The sequence below is a fragment of the Heloderma suspectum genome, chromosome 5 (genome assembly GCF_057233095.1).
Source record: "Heloderma suspectum isolate Gila_16-S chromosome 5, 16-S_ref, whole genome shotgun sequence".
Taxonomy (NCBI): domain Eukaryota; kingdom Metazoa; phylum Chordata; class Lepidosauria; order Squamata; family Helodermatidae; genus Heloderma; species Heloderma suspectum.
Window position 1 is genome coordinate 125,921,246 of NC_139462.1, and position 21,288 is coordinate 125,942,533.

Below are 21,288 nucleotides of genomic sequence, written 5' to 3' on the forward strand. Positions count from 1 at the left end.
GATCCGAGCCAATCACTACCCCTCAGCCTAACCTACTCATAGGATTGTGGTGAGGATAAAAATGGGGAGACCTTTAGCTCCTGGAGGAAAGGCAGGAAATAAATGTAATGAAATAGTTTAAAAAGTACATATACTAGAAAAACATAATTGTCTGACTCTACATTCATAATAAGCCACCCAATCATGTAAAATAGGTAACTGTGTGCTGCATGGTGGCCTTGCTGTGTGCACTCATTTACACGCATGGTCACTAGAGACACAATGCATCCTGTACCCCACTTGGAAATTTATCCTTGGGAGGGAGCCTGAAGATGGACACCAACTCTTTCAACTTATACTAAAAATTCAAAATTTGAAAGAAAAAAGAAGCAAAAAACCATCCTCTTTCTCTTCATATGCCCCACCCATATTGTTCCATCTTATGCTCGATCAACAAGTGAAAGAAACTTTACTTACAGTGCAATTCTGTACATGTATACTCAGAAATAAGCACCACTGTGTGTTCAATGGGGTTTACTCCCTGGTAAGTGTGTATAAGTTATTGTAAGGGACAGAAAGAAACGTGGGCTGAAATGCTAAGCCCATTTTCTTACTTTTGGGAGCTGGTGTGCTGCTGTTCTGCTGCAGCCTGAGGAGGAGGAGGAGGAGGAGGGTGTCCAGGGAGGGGGCTAGCTGAGTGGTATTCTGGGCATGGAACATCTCTGCCATCATCAACAGCCAACACAAAACTCACAAAAAGTGAGTGAATCACCACCATTTCAAATTCCTTGCATGCACATGTACACGTCTGCACACAGCTTCCTGGGAAGGGATAGCAAAGCTGAATGGCCAAGGAGGGACTGACTCCTCCATGTCAGAAATGGGAGGAGGCAGTAAGATAACCAGAGAACACTCTTAAGGTGGGTCAGTCATGGTGGAGCAGCTGAGATGAGCTCAGGGGAAACAATAGGCAGTAAAGAGAGCTTGATCTCTACATGGTTACTCAGAGAGGTAAGTCCCTGGGCTAAGTGAAGCTTACTCCCAGGTAAGATGATCTATCCTGTACTCTCATACCTAGGACTAAGGCCCATTTACCTCGATGGGATGTACTTCTCTGTGGGCATAATCCTATGCATGTTTAGACACAAAAATGTCCTACAACTCCCAGCATCCCCCAGCCAGCCCTGAGTTGATATGTAGAGGGCTGCGCTGTTACTAAATTTTATGCAGAAGTTCTCCTAGTCCCTTACTTTGCAGCACAAAATGCATTTCCCCTAAAAACAACAACACCAGCACTAGACTACCCGGAAGTGGTGTCATACACTACTGTCCCTCCCAGCAATATGGGTATAACAACAGTGGACAACTTTGAAGGGCCAAGGTCACCCCTATGCAGCCACAGTGCCCCTCCCTCCACCACACACACAATATGGGTAAAGCGGCAGACTTCATTTACATTGGCAGGGTGATTTTTTAAATGTTTAGTAATGCCAGGACTCTTTGGAGGAAGCCATGACCATTCAAGTGGTATTAGATGGTTAGCTTGTTGTGTATATATTAATTGTCTCAGTCACCATGCCCCCCCCCCGGTATTATGCTTCTGATTCAGCATGGGACGTAGCTTCCAGGCAGATTTGAGGCCTGCTTCCTAGGAATTAAACATTTATTTCCCTTTTTCTCCAGTCATGCCCTCCTCTCCCCATATCTGATGTCAATCCCCTTCTTACCCCCTACCTAGGGTGTTTATTTGCTGCACTGAACTACTACATTCCTTCTGGGCTCCCTAAACTGCGGCATCGAAGGCAGGTAGGTTTACTGCTCAGCCATCCATTCATCTCTTTTGTCCCTAAGTAGGCGCAAGAGCAGGGAATCCAAGAGTATTAGTGCTGTAGCGCCGCAATAGAGCAAAGGCCCTAGATTCAGTTCTTAGCATTTCCAGGTAGTGCTAGGAAAGTCCCTTGTCTGCAGTCCAGGAGAGCTGCTCCCAGTCAATGTGCAAACAATACTGAGCTAGATGGAACAATTGAGTAGCCACTTATGCATCACTGAAAACAAGGAAATGCATCATCAGAAGAGAGGGTAAAAGAGATTAGTGTAAAATTCACGTGCTAATTTATATGTATAGATGCAAATTCAAAAATAGTTACTATAATTTAAATGGAAATACAATAAATCTCACCTTACTTTCCTAGCATTTGCACCACAGTATTTTCTACATGGAAAAAATACAGTTCCTTCTCCCCTGGAAATGGCAGTCATTGCTCTATGGAATGTACGTAGTTATGTGTCACAGATTTTGGCTGCAATGTGATTAGTAATCAACAGTGTGTTGTTGCGCGCACGCAATATGCGTGTGCGCGCGCGCACACGTGTGCATGCACACACACACACACACACCAAGCTCATACTGCTTTTTATAAACTTCAGAGGCTTCACAATCTCCTGCTGTATAAACTCCAGTACAGGAGATGAAGAGCTCACCTACCTATAATTTTAAGTAGCTAGCAGCAACAAGGTTATCCTCCCCTATCCTGCCTAAGAAATATCCTACTATTTTGTACATTTTTATTAGCACTTAAGATTCATTTTATTTAAGAACATTTTTTGGAGACAGTGCGAGTACTTCCCTTGCACTCAAGTATGCACGTAGCCAGACGTTTGTTTGAAAAGGGCAAATGCCAAGAAGTTTGAGCTCTCTGCAGGAACAAAGGTCTCTCCTGTGTCCCAGTTATTACGGGATATAGCAGCCTTCCCTATCCTGGTGCCCTCCAGATCTCCCGGGGATGATGGGCATTGTAGTCTAACACATTTGGAGGGCACTAGGTTGGAGAAGGCTGGGGTATGCATAGATGTCATTGAAAAGAGAAGTGTAGACATTTGAATGCTAAAATGCAGTTTGGGCCTGCTGGGACTGGTCATGCAGAAAAGCCAGAAGATCTGTGTGGGACTGCAGTAGATGCTCTAACTTCCAGGAGTCTCTCACTTGCATAATGTACTCTGATCTCCCATTTTGAGTTTCCTCAGTGCAGATTTGGGGGGGGGATTAGGGGGAGGGCAGCTACACAGACCTGTATATAAAAGCTGTGTCTGTTGGTGAGGGGGGAATGGGAGGCAGTTCTAAAAGCCCCAGGCATTACCCATGTGTTTTTGCCCTCTTCTCCCCACCCCAGGTTCACCGAGGTCACCGGACTGTCCACAGCGAGACCAAATTCATTGAACTCATTGTAATTAATGACCACCAGCTGGTGAGTGTCGCCAATGGATGGTCTAGGCTTGGGAAGACTGGTTGAGATGAGTGTGCAACCCCCTTAGAATGGCCCATGCGGAGGCCATAGGTACACCTGCCAAGTCATTTTCTTTGTGCAATTTGACAAACAATGTTCAGACTGCTCTCCTTTCCAGTCCCAGTCTGAAATCTAATTTCTCAACTCTTTTTTTTTTTTAACGCGTCAGCTTATCCTCCATTGAGATCTCCTCTACAATGCTGCTGACAAGTCAGGTAAATTGTCAACCAGCAGAGCTTGCTGGATCAAAGCTCAGTACTCTATGATTCAGCAACTTTGCAAGCTAGTGAAAGTTAGTTTTGCGAAAGCCATGTGGACAGGTCAAAAAGGCTCCATTCATGGCCTTAGTTCCTTTGTAAAGTAATTAAAATGAACCTTGCAGTACCCAACTAGCTAGACCAAATCAGAGCTCCATGCAAGGCCTTAATCAAGAGTAAAGTATTAACTTCTGTAAACTGTCCAGAGAGCTTCGGCTATGGGGCGGTATAGAAATGTAATAAATAATGATGATGATGATAATGGATGTAGCATTCTAGCATCGGTCACAGCCAGTTTTTCACCTGCACTATAAACCTGGTTTCACCACCTGGGTTAAATATACCAGCAAGTCAAATGCAAGATTGGGAAGTTGCTTCCCATGTCAAGAATGTGTGACAAACCTCCAGACTTGCCCCTCATCTTGTACATCAAGTGGGCTGCCTGTCTTAAAAGCACTTTCAAAAGAGGCACATATGTGTTCCTCCTTCACCTTTTCATGGAAAAATAATTCACAGTCATTTTGAATTCAGTTGCAGGATTGGGAGAGGGGGAGGTGTTTTTAGTCATGAATCATGAGTCAATAGGTGCCCATCACAACAGTTTTCCCTTGAACCATAGGACTGTTCCCACACCGCCACACACTGCATCTCACCCCAGAACAAGAAAATGTACATCTGTTGTGAGGGAGCAACAGTGTTATGTAACTAGTGAAAAATTAGCATCTTAACCTTACTTGCAAAGTAGGCAAAATGCTTTCCAATTGACCCTTTTTTGAGCCTGCCCAGCTAGTTAGCTGGAATTTAAGGGCTTGGAAGCAGACCTTCTGCAAACTAACTATGAGATATCAAACTTTAAATTTACAAACAATATAGCAATATCATCATAGATTAACAAGCAGTTAGGAATATGATCAGAAGAAATGCAAATCTTAACAAATAGAATCATAGGATCATAGTAGGGTTGGAAGGGGCCTACAAGGCCATCGAGTCCAACCCCCTGCTCAGTGCAGGAATCCAGGTCAGAGCATCCCCGATAGATGGCTGTCCAGCCTCGTCTTGAACGCCTCCAGTGTGGGAGAGCCCAGCACCTCCCTATGGAATTGGTTCCATAACCATTGTCGTATTGCTCTCACAGCCAGGAAGGTTTTCCTGATGTTCAGCCGGAATCTGGCTTCCTGTCACTTGAGCCCAATATCTACCCTGATTTTCTCAGCTCTATGTTTGCTTGGGAATTAGTAGCAGGGGCAGGAGTTAGAGACTTCAACAGCAGAGAGAGGAACTAAAATTTCTCTGTGTTGGCATTTTCTAAATTTAAGGAATCTATATTAGCCAGATTTGAAAGTCTCAGTTGTTGCTTCCACACTAGCAGTTTAATCTGAAATTACCACCCTTTGTTCACTCACTTTTTATGGAGAATGAGGTTTTTGTTTTTTGTTTTTTACTGTGCAATTGCTCTGCCACATTCATGAAATTTTATGGGGGCGATGCCGTCTTCCACTCTTCACCCTCCGGTGTTTTCCAGCTGCTGCTTCTGTCTCCCCCCACTCCCACAAGAAAATCTGTTCAAGAAGGAAAGACAGCATAGCTGCACAAGGCCTTTGGACTGGTAGTACTAGGAGGCCCTCCGTCTGGAAGCACACCCAACGGCATCATTGTCAGCCTTTTTCATGCCAGTGTTTTCTGTGTTGTCCTCACATCCTTTTTCAGGCCTGAATTCTGGCTATTTAAAAAATAAATAAAATGCAATTACAATGCCAATTGATCTAGTGTTGATTGGGAAAGTCATTTTGAGGCAACTGTGCCTTGAATTAGTAGCTTTCTTGTTGCAGCTTCTGCCCCTGCTATTGATTCCTGTTCAATGCAGCAGCAACATTCATAGATCATAGTAGACTTGGAAGGGACCTTGGAGATCATCTATTCCAGCCTCCCTGCTCAATGCAGGCTCTGCCCTGCAGGGTGCAGCTACAGCATCCCTGACAGATGCCCATCCAGCCTCTGCTTAAATACCTCCAGTGAAGGAGAATCCACCACCTCCCGTGGCAGCTCATTCCACTGCTGAACAGCTCTCCCTGTTAGTCCGTGTATCCTAATGTTTAGCTGAAATTTGCTTCCCTGCAGTTTCCACCCGTTGGTTCTAGTCCTGCCCTCTGGAGTAACAGAGAACAAGTCTGCTCCATCTTCTATATGGCAGCCTTTCAGATCTCTGAAGGCCACCATCATGTCTCCCCTTAATCTTCTCTTTTCCAGGCTAAACAGGCCCAGATCTTTCAACCATTCCTCATAGGACCTGGCTTCCCAACTTCTCACCGTCCTGGTTGCTCTTCTCTGGACATGCTGCAACTTGTCAATATCCGTCTTAAAATGGGGTGCCCAGAACTGGTCACAATACTTCAGATGCGGCCTGACTAACACAGAATAGAGCAGAACTACTACTTTCTGTGTTCTGGACACTCTGCTTCTGTTAATGCAGTCCAAGATTGCATTAGCTTTCTTATCTGCTGCAACATACTCCTGGCTCCTGTTCAGCTTGTGATCCACTAAGATACCTTGGTCCTGTTCACATGTACTGCTGCCAGGCCAGGTCTCCCCCATCTTATCCTTGTGTCTTTTTTCCCAAATTCAAGACTTCACATTTATCTCTGTTGAATCTCATCTTGTTAGATTCGGCCCAGTGCTCCATCCTGTCTAGATCTTTTTGAATCTTGATCCTGTCTTCTGTGGTGTTGGTTATCCCTCCTAGCTTTGTGTCATCTGCAGATTTGCTAAGCAAACCTGCTACACCTTCATCCAAGTCATTTATAAAAATGTTGAACAGCACAGGGCCAGGAAAGAGCCTTGTGGCACTCCACTTGAGGCTTCCCTCCAGAAGGATGCCAAGCTTTTAATTAGTACTCATTGAGTATAGTTGCTCAACCAGCTGTGGATCCACCTATCTGTAGAATTCTCCAACCCACATTTTACCATCTTGTCATCAAGGTTATCATGGGAAACCTTGTCAGATGCTTTGCTGAAATCAAGATATACTATGTCTGCAGCATTCTCATGATCTACCAGACCAGTAACTCTATCAAAAAAGGAGATAAGGTTGGTCTGGCAAGACTTATTCCTGACAAACCCATGGTGACTCCTAGTAATCAGTGCATTATTTTCTAGATACTCACAGGGTGACCACTTAATTTTCCCTGGTATTGATGTCAGGCTGACTGCTCCGCAATTTCCGGGATCTACCTTTTCCCACTTCTTGAAGAAGGGGTAACATTTGCCCGTCTCCAGTCTTCTGGAACCTCATCTGTTCTCCAGGAATTCTCAAAGATTACAGACAGTGGCTCTGAAATAACATCTGCAAGCTCCTTCAAGCACCCAGGGATGTAATTCATCGAATCATAGAATACTAGGGTTGGAAGGGGCCTATAAGACCATCGAATTGAACCCCCTGCTCAATGCAGGAATCCAAGTCAAAGCATCCCTGACAACTGGCTGTCCAGCTTCATCTTGAATGCCTCCAGTGTGGGAGAGCCCACTACCTCCCTAAGTTACTTATCATTCTTCTGAGTTTATTAACATTGACTTTCATAAAATCCAGGGTACTCATTTGGCTACACTTAGCTTTTGCTTCCTTTAGAACCAAAAACTCAAGTATAACATGGTTGCTTTCCCCCAGAGTTCCCGTAACTGCTACTTGATCCACTAAGTCATCTCATCTCTGTTGGTTAGGATCAAGTCGAGGATAGCCGATCCTCTAGTTCCTTCCTCCACTTTCTGTTATCAGCAAGAAGTTATCAGCAACACAAGTCGGGAATTTCTTGGAGGGGCCATTTTGCATCATTTGTCTCCCAACAATTATCAGGGAAATTGGTAGCGCTCTTCAAGTACTTGAAAAGTTGTCACAGAGAGGAAGGCCAGGATCTCTTCTCGATCATCCCAGAGTGCAGGACACGGAAGAATGGGCTCAAGTGGCAGGAAGCCAGATTCCGGCTGAACATCAGGAAAAACATCCTGACTGTTAGAGCAATACGACAATGGAACCAATTACTTAGGGAGGTGGTGGGCTCTCCCACACTGGAGGCATTCAAGACGAGGCTGGACAGCCATCTGTCAGGGATGCTCTGACTTGGATTCCTGCACTGAGCAGCGGGTTGGACTCGATGGCCTTGTAGGCCCTTTACAGCCCTACTGTTCTCTGATTCTCTGATACTACATCATGCTTCCTTGAAACATTGGCAATTTGCTTTTCAAAAACTTCATCCTCGTCTTCTCCTTGATTGGGTGGCCCGTAGTGGACTCCGACCACCAGGTTCCTTTTATTCTTTGCTCCATTTATTTTAACCCAGATGCTCTCGATGGGGCTACCAAGCTCATCCTCCTGTATTTCTGTGCAGAGATATGTATTTTTAACATATAGTCCGACTCCACCTCCCTTTCTGTTCTTTTTGAACAATTCATATGGCCTCTTGAGACTGGAACTCATTTAAAGTAGCTAAGTGCTCTCTAACCATGTCCTTACTTATTCTGGGCTGCAAATCCCTCTGTATATCATTTGTTCTACTTGTTCTAGGTTGAACACAACTCCCCTTGTGGGAAAAGGCTGAGACAAAATAAAAAAGAGTTGAGTAGCTCTGCTTTCTCTCAATCACCTGTTAACAATTCACCATCTTCCCTGAGCAGCGGACCTGCCCCTTCCATTATGATATTCTTGCTCCTTACATACCCAAAGGAGCCCTTTTTTGTTTTCGGTATCTGTTGCCAGCCTCAGCTCATTCTGGGCCTTCACCTTCCAGACACCATCCTTACAGGGCTGGGCAACTCTGTTGTCCTCATCCTTGGTAATACGTCCCTCTTTCCATCTCCTGTACATGATCCTTTTGAGTCTCAGCTCTTCAGAGAGCTCCCACCCAACTTTTCTCTGAGCTTTTTGAAATGGGCTTTCCTAAAGTCCAAGATAGATGTCTGACTAAGCTCAATTTTCACAGCCTTTTCAATCACAACTTCCAAGATGACATGGCTACTTTCTCCTAAGGTTCCTGCCACTCTCATTTCTTTTGTGATTTCTTCCCTGTTGGTCAGGATTAAGCCCAGGACAGCAGATCCCCTTGTTCCTTCTGCCACCTTCTGAGAGATGAAGTTTCAGCAAAACAAGTCAAAAACATGTTGGATGTTCCATTCTTGGCAGAGTTAGACTTCCAGGAGATGTCAGAAAATGTACCATTACTTGCTTGGCTCTGTAAAAGTTTTGTCATCTGTCCCAGGAAAGCACCATCCAGGGTCCAATACACATGGAAACAGTTTTAGAGGCATTTTCTGGTTATATTGGGATTTTCATGAAGTCGCTTTGGTCCGTCAGCAGCACACGAAGCAAGGAAAGCGGAGTATGCACTACCTAAAAACCCACTTTCACAGGTCAAACAGCACTGGACTCTGCCATACTTTGGTGTTGGGTGAGAGGAGTCCAGCGAGTAGAACTGAACATCATCAACCACATAAGTGCTCAGCCAGGGAGAGAGGCTTCCCACCCCTTTCAATGCTCCCCTACTCAGGGAAGTTTAATGGAAGAGATGAATTACATTCTATAGTTTACCCCACACCAAAAAAATCTATTATCCATCAATTATGGGAACACTAGAGTTATGGCCTTTCGACACAAATCCTCAATACATACATGGTGAATAAATTCCCACCCTATAGAGCAAGTATCCTCATATCATTATTTGGGCGTTCTTTTTTCATCCTCAGGAGGTTGAGGCGTCCATTTTAAGTCTTTGAAATTAAAGGGGAAGCTACCAAATCCATCCAATTTTAACCTTGCTGAAATCAAAATTTATCCCTCAATTTGTGTATGGAGAAGAGTTACGGGGTTTAACAATTCAGTATGATATGGAACTGTTCCAAAATAAATTGCTAAGGACAATTCTCGGTGTATCAAGAAGCACTCCTGCTCCATTTTTACAATCAGAAACCGGTGTAATGGCAGTTAAATCTATCATAGTTACTAAGGCCTTCAATTACTGGCTCAAGATTTTTTCCCCCTCTCCATTAACCAGACTACCTAAACTGTGTCTTTTGGAGCAAATGAGAGCTAAACCATTAAATACATTATCCTGGTTCCAGAGATTAACTTCTCAAATTCATCACTATGGTTTTTCTTTTCAATATTTTATTACCTTAAATCCAGTTTACAGCAAACGGGTTTTAAGGAGAGGGGTTACAGTGTCTCTATGCAATTGGATCTTTGTGGAGTTTCAGGCAATAACATAGTACCCCGGTTTGCAAAGACCAAGGTTAAATGTGAATGTGAAAGTTATTTGACTTTAATTTCTAGCCCTCACCTTAGATCAGCTTTAACATGTCTAAGGATGCAGCAGATGAAAACGCCAGTTTTGGAAGGGTGCTTTAATAAAACGCCTTCTGCCTCCAGACTTTGCCCTTGTCGCAGTGGCAAAGTAGAGGATCTGCCTCATTACCTGTTTTATTGCCCCATTTATTCCCAAATTCATTCTAAGTATTTAGACCTATTTTTTGGAGAAAAAGTCTATCTAGTCTCATTTGGAGAGAATAATTTTTTTGATTACATGTTATGATAAGACAATCCTCGTGGCACTGGCCAGTTTTGCTTCTGTATCTCAAAAGCACAGAGTAAAATTTTTGACCTAGCAGAATGTTAAAAATTAGTAACATCTGTTTTATTTTATCTTTTATCTATCCATGTTCTGTATGCTTGTTGTAACCTTTGGTTGAAACAATACAAATTTGATTATTATATGATTATATAAATAAATTGGAAAGGCCAGCAGCCAAAGAGTGCTACTGTGTAATAGTGCTAAGTGGGAAGAGAAGCCTGTGTCCAAAGCATCTACTGTCAAGGCGGGGCGGGGAGAGGAATGGGAGGGAAAAAAGGGAAGGTCCCACCCCTTGACCAGGTCACAGACACACTCCTAGGCAAGCCCAATTTGCAGGATTTAATTCAGGGGAATGGGGCACACTGCAGCAGAACCATGTGGGAGCCGTGTTTAAGGAAAAAAGATGCACTAAAAGGACTTTGTGAAAATGCGCCTTTTTGAGAGGGAAGCTGTGAGGTTGCTGCAGGGTGGCAATAATGTCATGTGTCGCAAATGACCCTGATGTGCTCTCACTCTGCACTAAATCACCTGTGTAGATTGGGACCATGTTTTCCAGCTGGCTGGGTGGTTTGTGGTAAACTGCCAGAGCAATATCATTCTTGGTTCTCCCTCCCTCTATCATTTCCCAGATACTTTCAATAGGGATTTCATTCTCAGAATCATTTATTTCCACACAAGTGTTTACGTTCCTTACATATAATGCTAGTCCTCCTCCCTTCCCATTCCATCTATTCCTTTTGAACAGGGTATTTCCATCCCACCAAGTCTATCGGACTATATTTACCATCTTGTATTAGGGTTTCAAGTTCATCTTCTTTGTTTCCTGTGCTTCTTTCCTGATGACACAATCGACATAGCTAGCTGTTCACTTTCAGTGCCCTTCTTTCCCTTCCAGTGCCCTGACCTTTGACAGGAAGGACGGATGAAAACACCACTTGTGCCCCCAATTCCTTCGCTTTCCTACGCAGAGCCTCGAAGTCTTTGGAGATCCACCCAGCATTTCTTCTGGCTGCAACATTACTAATGAATAGCCTCATAATTGCCCTTAATTTGTCATTTCCTGTTCCCTTTTTGGAGGGTTAATTACCGAGTTCGTCTCAATGAAATGAAAAAATATTAAGAAGAAAACAGAAATTAAAGCCACCCACCCATGGGGAACAAGAAATCACTAATTAAGGGCATTAAGAGGTGATTTATCAGTAATGCTGTTGTTGTGCAAGGAGGAAGCTGCTAATTTAAGCCAGCTAAAATGTTGGACTTGGACTGGGGAGTCCCATGTTTTGAATCCTTGCTTAGCTTCAAAGGTTCTCTAAGGAAGGGCCGTGGCTCAGTGGCAGAGCACCTGCTTTGCATGCAGAGGGTCCCAGGTTCAATCCCCGGCATCTTGAGGTAGGGTATGAAAGACCCCTGCCTGAAACCCTGGAGAGCTGCTACCAGACAGTGTCAACAGTACTGGGCTAGATCGACCAATGGTCTGAATGGGTATAAAGCAGCTTCCTGAGTTTTTAGGGGACTTCTGTTGAATGTAATGGATTTCTGAGTAGACGCTATAGAAGGATTTTTGCGATAGAGACAGGCATTTCCAGATAACATAGTGGAATATTAAGAACTATGTGGAACCACGGTTTTACTTCTGCTTCCAGCTGATTACAGAAGCAACCTTATGGCTTCTTGATGTCTTGGGGACAATTGCTGTTTTCCCCCCAAGGGAGTGCTGCCAAAAGCAAGGTGGGGAGGAAGGAGAATCCCCCCGCACTTGGCTGGTCCAGGTTCTTCTAGGACGGAGTGATGTTCCTGCAAACTTCTTTCTGTGCCTGTTCTGTTACAGTTTGAGCAGCTGCGCCGCTCTGTCATCCTTACCAGCAACTTTGCAAAGTCTGTGGTGAATCTCGCTGATGTGGTGAGTATGGGATGCATTGCATGTCCCTCCAGAAATGTCATGCAGTGTGCATTGCCTCCTGTGCAAAAGGTGAGAATTCTTGAGGCAGGGGATTCTTTGTTCCTTGGGAAGGGGTTCTATGGGGTCCAACATTCCACAGGACCCTTCAAATTAGGGATGGATACATCAGTCTATTTCTGGTCTGTGTCAGTTTCACATGTATTCAGTCATAAGTCCATTCCATCCTATTTCCACATCAGCTTGTGATTTTATTTTATTTTATTTTTCAACTGCATGAAAATTCACATTTCTTTTCATAATAAGTTTTCCTTATCATATGCAGTTTGCACAACTTTCCCTACTGTACTCATTTTTGTACACCATTTTTGAGCTCAGGACTGTCATAAAATTCAGAGAAGTGTACAGTCCAAAGGAAAACTGTGTTCTGATCCGCATGTTCATTTGGGAAGTCTGTATCAGATCAGTTTGCTTAAAAATGTGACGGAACTCCCCCGCCCCCATCCCTACTTCCAAGTATAGGGCATGGTTGGTCTTGGGACTCCCCACCCCTGCCCCCAAATGTGGAAATGAAGACCAAGAAGGAAATGCATTTTCCTTTAGCTTTGATCTGATGATAGTGTGGGCTGTTCATACAGTACATAGAGCAAGGCTCCTCTGGAGGGTGGGGTGGATGCTGTGGGCCTGAGATGGTGCTGCCCTCCTTGAAGTAGCGCTTCTACTTTCCAGATCTATAAGGAGCAGCTGAACACACGCATTGTGTTGGTCGCTATGGAGACATGGGCATCAAGGGACAAGATCCAGGTAGACAAAGAATCCCTGGAGACACTGAGTGAGTTCATGAAGTATCGGCAGGATGCTCTTCCTGAACCCAGCGATGCCGTGCATCTCTTCTCGTGAGTTCCAAGTGGGAACCTGACCTCCGTTATACTAAAAATAAGCGCGCTGAGCTTTTGTCCCTGCCACTGCTCTGTCTTTAACAGTAGGTTGATATGGAGACAGTGCTGATCTTCCTGTCATGAGAACCGTCTCTTGCTGACTTTTGCAGATTAAGTTGTGATAAAAACACAAGGCCAGGTCAGGTTGCCAAACCTAGGTAGTAAACCTCCTGGTATTGTAGCAAAAGGATCTTCTCATGGTTCACCAGCTCCAGCATTATGGCCACTTCCATTTACAAGTGAGGGTTAAATTTCTTTCCAGTGGATTCCCAAATATTGTTATTGAGAGATTAGGGCAAGCTGTTCTTTGCTAATGTAGCAAGAAATGAGATTCTAGGTCAAATGAAAGTGGTTTGCAATAATTTACACTCTCTGTAATTTAATTAGGATAAGCATTTCAAGAGGTGATCTGCTAAATCAAACCAAGATACCATCAGATCTGATTTTTTTTCCTAGCAGGCATAATTTGCAAGATAGCAAATGCTAGTCATTTTTATTAAAACCTACAGACAGCCTATAACAAAACAAAACAATGACGAGCTTGAACTTCAGACTTTTCCATCTAAATAAATCAATATAAACGTTACTTCCTTTTCATTTATATCTACATAGAAAGCATGGGTCAGAGGTGCAAGCTTTGGATTCTGGGTGCTATAGGTGACTGTGGGTGGGAACTTTAACTCAAGGGAAGAGCTCTTTCTTGGAAGGGCAGTGGAGGAAGTGTTCAGACACTGACCAGTATGAAAATTGTTTATGCCTCCTCTCCTTTGCGCTTCCTCTAACCAGAGATAAAAAGCCCACATTGACTTGGTGGGGTAACAGATGATACAAAGGAATGACTGAAGGCATCTTCCCACCCCTAAGTCTGTGTTCCTGCCCTTCTCCTGCCAGTATCTCTTGTTATCATAGGCTGTAGTAAGTTACTGACTGTCAAGATTCCCTTAGCCCCCATTTCACGTCAACACCCAAACATACACAGACGAGAGGCTTCAGTCTACAGCTTTTAATCCATTACTTCACAGGGTCATACAGATGCAAATTCTCAGAGAAACTCTTCGTCTACAAAGGAATGCTTTCAGGGGATCCAAATGGAATTTACAAGAGTTGCCCGCCATTTGAAGAGGGAGGTGGTCTCGCTAGCCTAACTTAAGGGAGGGAGGTCCCTCTCTTCTCTTGAGGCCTCTAAATGCAGCTTCTCACGCAAGGCCAATTGGGTAGACTAAGTTCCGCCCCTGCCTTCTCTCTCTTTACTCTGCACCTGCGCCTGGCATCTATTAGGTCAACCTCCTGTTCGCTGCCTCCCCCGGGCGGGGTGGGTGAGGAGGGACCCTCAAGTTCAGCCATCTCTACGTTTGTGACCTGAGAAGCAGGCCTACTCATATCTGGACTAGCCTGGGAAAACACCTCCCCCATGTCTGATGGTTCTTGAGAATCTGAACTGCTATCCCGCTCCCTGTGCTCAGAAACACCCCTGACACCGAGAATGGCACAGGACACAGGAATCCTGGCTGGTCAAGGCTACCTACCCACTGCCCTGCCTTGCATAGTAACCCTCCTTCTCCTTACTCCCTCCAGTGGGCACACTTTCAGAAGCAGCCGCAGTGGCACAGCTTACTCTGGAGGGATCTGCTCAGCTGCCCGAGGTGGAGGTGTCAATGAGGTGAGGGACGTGACAACTAGGTCTGGGGTTGCTGGGACTTTGAAGGTGGGGAACTGAAGACTAAAGCTGCATGCTCCCCCAACTCCAGCCCCCTTGGCTGCCCAAAGAGCCCCTTGCTTCCCATGTCTTCTCTGCCCACCCCCCGCTACCTCTGGTGCCTGGAAGCCCCCCCCCCCAGCATCTGGGTGATGCCAGTCCTCTCTTCCCCCTTCAGAGCCCTGCTCCAGTTTCTGTGAAGCCTTGAATATCTCAGTCCTCATTCCCCCACTGAAATAATGCCCAGGTTTTTGTCTCTGCATTTGTTCACATTCATCCCTTGTTATCCTTTCCCTCCTGTGGGGTGGAGGGTGGGGTGTCTCATCTAAATTTAAATTGTGATATTGGGTAACATCCTTGGGGCAGAGGCTTGTCCTATTTGCTTACATTAATCTGAAAAGTGCACTGAGTACACTGAGGGATTTAATAATAATTAGAGCCCATTAGCAAGCGTATTAGCATTATGCTGTTCTTTGGTTGTGGGACTGTAAAGGGAGGTGGGTTACTAGGAGCATATGAGTTTCAAACTGGCAACAATGTGGACAATAAGCCACCACATGAGTCCTGCCCACAAAAGCTGAGCACGCTAGTCGAAGCCTCTTCGCTCCCTTCCTGCTCCCCAGTAACATGATGTCCTCCTCCTTCCCAAAGTATGGCAACGTGGGAGCGATGGCAGTAACACTAGCACAGACCCTGGGGCAAAACATTGGTATGATGTGGAACAAGCACCGTGCCTCTGCAGGTAAGTGACTAGGTATCGGGCCAAGAGGGGCTCAGTGTCCTGTTCTCCTGACTTCAAGAAAGACTCCACAGGGCACCACAGCCACCTGATTAATTGTGCTGAATCAGGCAGCAGTTGAGCCCACTAGGTCTGGCGTTGAACAGGCTTGTTGTTTCAGCTGCGCTGGAGACAGCCCTGCCTAGGCTCTGCCCAATTTGTGAAGAGCAGAGAGTCCTGTGGCTTGGAGCATCACACTCCATCACCTCTGAGTCAGTTCCTCACTTGCGCATCGCCTGTGCTGGTGAGCAGGCACTGAGGCATGTGAGGCCCCTGATGCAAAAGGGGACCAGTTCCTCAAGGGAATCTGAGCTCAGTGAAGAGGTTGGCCCAGTGTGCAGCCGCTGTAAAAAAGGCAAACTCCGTGTTAGGCATAATTAGAAAAGGGATTAAGAATAAAACTGCCAACATCATATTGCCCCTATACAAATCTATGGTGCGGCCACACTTCGAATACTTTGTCCAGTTCTGGTCACCACACATAAAAAAAAGATCTTGTAGAGCTGGAAAAGTGCAAAAAAAGTAACTAAAATGGTCAAGAGGCTGGAGCATCTCCCCTACGAGAAAAGGTTTCAACAGCTGGGATTGTTTAGCTTGGAAAAAAGGAGGGTCAGAGGAGACATGATAGAGGTGTACAGAATTATGCATGGTGTGGAGAATGTGGATAGGGAGACATTTTTCTCCCTCTCTCAAAATACTAGAACCCGGGGTCATCCCATGAAGCTGATGGGTGGGAGATTCAGGACAGATAACAGGAAGGACTTCTTCACACAGCGCATAGTCGGACTATGGAATTTGCTGCCACAGGATGTAGTGATGGCCACCAATTTGGATGGCTTTAAAAGGGGGTAAGACATATTCCCGGAGGAAAAGGCTATCAGTGGCTATTAGTCTTGATGGCCATGTGCTACCTCCTGTACCAGAGAGTGTGAGCCTATGTGCACCAGTTGCTGGGGAACATGGGTGGGAGGGTGCTATTGCACTCATGCCCTGCTTCTGGGTTCTGGGTTGACACTTGGTCGGCCACTGTGTGAACAGAATGCTGGACTAGGTGGACCCTTGGCTTGATCCAGCAGGGCTCTTCTTATGTTCTTAATCTGGCTGTCCATGGGTTTGAGGGCCATGGGCCACAGAGGGCCACAGAAGCTCAAGGGACTTCTGGCTGAGAGGCTGGGTCTGGGTTCAGCGTGTCCATGGCTTACACCACTGTCTTCCTGGTCTGATTTGTTCCTCTGACTCCTCTGTGCCAGAATTCTGGCTGCTGCACAGGGTTCGGGTCAGGGGAGGAGAGCAGCCTCTGAAGCATCTCAGAGGAGAAGGGTGCAATTGCAAGGTGTGCACAAACCTACCTACTCACTGACTTCTAAACCAGAGACATGTAGTTTGAAAGCAGATCTGATCTTTGGTTTTGCCTCAGCCGCTCCAGTGAGCTCTCCAAGAGCTGAGCTTGTTAGATCAAAAGCAAGTGCTTTGCTATATAGCTCTGCCATTTGTTGTTGTTCAGTCGTTCAGTCGTGTCCGACTCTTCGTGACCCCATGGACCATAGCACGCCAGGCCTTCCTGTCCTGCGCTCTCTCCCAGAGCGTGCTCAAGTTCATATTCATTGCATCGGTGATGCTATCTAGCCATCTCATCCTCTGCCGTCCCCTTCTCCTTTTGCCTTCAGTCTTTCCCAGCATCAGGGTCTTTTCCAGAGAGTTTTCTCTTCGCATTAGGTGGCCAAAATATTTGAGCTTCAGCTTCAGTGTCTGTCCTTCCAATGAGCACTCAGGGTTGATTTCCTTTAGGATGGACTGATTTGACTTCCTTGCAGTCCAGGGCACTCGTAAGAGTCTTCTCCAGCACCACAGTTCGAAAGCATCAATTCTTCGGCACGCAGCCTTCCTTAGAGTCCAGCTCTCACAGCCATACATTACTACTGGGAAAACCATAGCTTTGATTAGACGGACCTTTGTCGGCAAGGTGATGTCTCTGCTTCTTACTATGCTGTCTAGGTTTGCCATAGCTTTCCTCCCAAGGAGCAAGCGTCTTTTAATTTCATGGCTACAGTCACCGTCTGCGGTGATCTTGGAGCCCAAGAAAGTAAAATCTGTCACTGCTTCCATTTCTTCCCCTTCTATATGCCAGGAAGTGATAGGGCCAGATGCCATGATCTTCGTTTTTTTAATGTTGAGTTTCAAACCAGCTTTTGCACTCTCCTCTTTCACCCTCAACAAGAGGCTCTTGAGATCCTCTTCGCTTTCTGCCATTAGGGTGGTATCGTCTGCATATTGGAGGTTATTGATAATTCTCCCGGCAATCTTAATTCCGACCTGTGATTCATCCAACCCAGCGTTTCTCATGATGTACTCTGCATATAAGTTAAACAAGCAGGGTGACAATATGCAGCCTTGTCGTACTCCTTTCCCAATTTTGAACCACTCGGTTGTTCCATGTCTGGTTCCTACTGTTGCTTCTTGACCCTGGTACAGGTTTCTCAGGAGACAGGTAAGGTGGTCTGGTACTCCCATCACTTTAAGAATTTGCCACAGTTTGTTGTGATCCACACAATCAAAGGCTTTAGCGTAGTCAATGAAGCAGAAATAGACGTTTTTCTGGAATTCTCTTGCTTTCTCCATGATGCAGCGAATGTTGGCGATTTGATCTCTAGTTCCTCTGCCTCTTCGAAACCCAGCTTGTACTTCCGGTAGTTCTCGGTTCGCATACTACTGAAGCCTAGCTTGTAGGATTTTGAGCATCACCTTGCTGGCATATGAAATGAGCGCAATTGTGCGGTAGTTTGAACACTCTTTGGCATTGCCCTTCTTTGGAATTGAAATGTAAACTGACCTTTTCCAGTCTTGCAGCCATTGTTGAGTGTTCCAAATTTGTTGGCATATTGAATGCAGCACTTTTAACAGCATCATCTTTTAGGATTTTAAATAGCTCAGCTGGAATACTGTCATCTCCACTAGCTTTGTTGTTAGTAATGCTTCCTAAGGCCCACTTGACTTCACTCTCGAGGATGTCCGGCTCAAGTTCAGTGACCACACTCTCATGGCTATCAGGGACATTCAGATCTTTCCTGTATAGTTCTTCTGTGTATTCTTTCCACCTCTTCTTAATCTCATCTGCATCTGTTAGGTCCCTGCCTTCTTTGTCCTTTATCATGCCCGTCTTTGCACAAAATGTTCCCTTGAGATCTCCGATTTTCTTGAAGAGATCGTCTTTCCCATTCTGTTGTTTTCCTCGATTTCTTTGCATTGTTCATTTAAGAAGGCCTTCTTGTCTCTCCTTGCTATTCTCTGGAACTCTGCATTCAGTTGGATATATCTTCCCCTTTCTCCCATGCTTTTCACTTCCCTTCTTTCCTCAGCTACTTGTAAAGCCTCAACAGACAGCCACTTAGCTTTCTTGCATTTCTTTTTCTTTGGGATGGATTTCGTTGCTGCCTCCTGAACAGTGTTACGGACCTCCGTCCATAGTTCCTCAGGCACTCTGTCTATCAGGTCTAATCCCTGAAATCTATTCCTCACCTCCACTGTATATTCATAAGGGATATGATTGAGGTCATACCTGAATGGTTTAGTGGTTTTCCCTACGTTCTTCAATTTAAGCCGAAATTTTGCAACAAGAAGCTCATGATCTGAGCCACAGTCAGCTCCAGGTCTTGTTTTGACTGACTGTATAGAGCTTCTCCATCTTTGGCTGCAAAGGACATAATCAATCTGATTTCGATATTGTGCAAGCCTAATTTTGCGCTATGCAAAACAGATTATCTCCTTTGCAGGCTAACTGAAGATGAACTTGGCTAAAGTTGAGTTGCTAGAGCAAAAGAATTGCAAACAGACCTTGCTGGAGATTCTTTACTCAGGTTTTATGGCCAGAGTTTTTGTTATTTTTAAGGAGTAAATCAAGGAATGTGGTATTTTGTCTTAGGATAGAGGAAAGAATAGTTGACATCTGGGGATACCAGCTCTGTGGTTCAGTGATGCTGAGGTTCAATTTGAATTAGTGATTTCTGGACACAAAGTGCACACTGGGGATAACGAACCCATAATCCCCTCCCCCTGCATCCCTTCAGAACTGACATCCTTTCCTTCTTGCCCCATTGCTATGCAGGCGACTGTCGCTGTCCTGACTTATGGCTGGGCTGTATTATGGAGGACACTGGGTGAGTATGGGAAAGAGGTGAGGATCACAGAGGAACAGGGCTGTTGGAGTAGTGCTTCACTTTGAAGTCAGGAACAAATTCAACCATTAAAGACTCAGGGCTTAATTTTAACCCCATCTGTATCATGAAACACTTTCTTTTTATTTTTTTCTTTTACTGTGCTTAAGTCCGCTTTTTTCCTTCTCTCTCTAGTATAGCCAGACTCAGTGGAGGACAGAGGGCTTGTGCCTTTAATAATGGTGCCTTTAATAATAGAGAACTCTGGCAGCTGCTGCTTGTCATGCAGGATTGAAAATGCTGCATCTGCTCAAATTCACTCTTCCACGCAACTGTGAAAAGTACAGAAACCCAGCTGACCTCTGTTGCATCTGGTCACTTTCTTCCTGTTTTAATTCTTTTCCCCAGTCTCTCTCTCGCTCTCCTTCTCCTTCTCTCAAAAAAAAAAAAAAGAAGAAAATGAGGATGGTGCCACTAGTGCAACCCACCTTGGGACAGAGTACATCCCAGTGGTGGGCTCTGACCCACCAGCTGAAAATAAATGCCCGAATTCAAAATCTACGTGCTTAGTGCCATTTCTGAAGGCAGTCTGCATCCACTTGCTAGGTCCTGGAAGTCTTGCTTCTCCACCCTCAGTCCTTCTCTGGCATTTCATTGGCCTTTTAACTGTTCCCCTGTGGCTCTCTTCCTTCACCCACAGATACTACCTGCCACGGAAGTTCTCGCGCTGCAGCATTGATGAATACAATCAATTCCTGGCTGAAGGCGGGGGGAGCTGTCTGTTTAACAAGCCCTTGAAGGTAATTCCAAAACTGGCAAACCAGGCAATTGTTTTTCTCACCCTTGGTGGAGAAAGGTGCACTTGAGTGGCATGTCCAAAAACGAAGTGTTCGGCTGGACACAATGCCAAGGTGTCGTGTAGGGAATATTCACCTGGTGGTGTAGGTTTATGATTTTGGGTGGCCCAAAGCTGATTTAGGGATGCATAGGTCCAGTTCCTTACTCCTTACATATATTGATGAAGAATGGTGAGGGGCAGCATGCTTGAGACTGATTTGTGCAAAAGCAAAGCACAGGGGAGCACGTGATGCTAGGGCAAGTGCGTCTCACAGACAGTCTCCCAGTACTGTCAGTGTATGATTTGTGGTAGCCTAAAGCTTCTTGTGGGCCACACATCCCACGTTCCTTATCCACTTATGCATAAACTGGCAATTACTGTTGTTGGCCCAGTACTTTTGACAGTGTGTTCCACAAAAGAAAAGAAAAAAGAAAAGAAAAACCTGTTGGGCTGGACACAAGGCTAGGGTATCTCATAGGCAAAATTATCCTGGCGGTCTGGGTGTATGATTTGCAGTGATTCAAAGCTTATTTGGTGGGCAGGGGGGCACAGTTCCAGTTCCTCATTAATTCATACATACATGATCAATTAGGGGAAGCACAGTTGACAGTGTCTTGAGTGAAAATGAAGCATTGGGTCAGATGTAATACTCGGTATGGATGTGACATTTTGGGTGACCCAAAGTTAATTTTAATTTTGGAGTTTTAAATGCACATTTACTTGTAGTAGTAGTAGTAGTAGTTACTTATTACATTTCTGTAGCACCCCATAGCTGAAGCTCTCTGGGTGGCTTACAGAGATTCATTAGTGTGGCCTGGGAGCATCATGTTTTAAAGCATGTTGCTCAGTAGCACTG

General features: G+C 45.1%; 1 protein-coding gene across 6 annotated transcripts in view; it reads left to right on the plus strand.

The window, feature by feature from the left end:
• Positions 1-21,288, plus strand: part of ADAM11 (ADAM metallopeptidase domain 11) — a 147,745-nt gene that overhangs the window by 76,764 nt on the left and 49,693 nt on the right. For all 6 annotated transcript variants that reach the window (XM_084857194.1, XM_084857198.1, XM_084857197.1 and 3 more), the window contains 8 exons: positions 1,718-1,785; positions 3,150-3,224; positions 11,963-12,034; positions 12,761-12,927; positions 14,545-14,629; positions 15,317-15,407; positions 19,546-19,597; positions 20,295-20,394. In XM_084857194.1, coding sequence (XP_084713320.1) covers positions 1,718-1,785; positions 3,150-3,224; positions 11,963-12,034; positions 12,761-12,927; positions 14,545-14,629; positions 15,317-15,407; positions 19,546-19,597; positions 20,295-20,394 — 710 coding nt within the window. The remainder of the gene's footprint in view (positions 1-1,717; positions 1,786-3,149; positions 3,225-11,962; positions 12,035-12,760; positions 12,928-14,544; positions 14,630-15,316; positions 15,408-19,545; positions 19,598-20,294; positions 20,395-21,288) is intronic.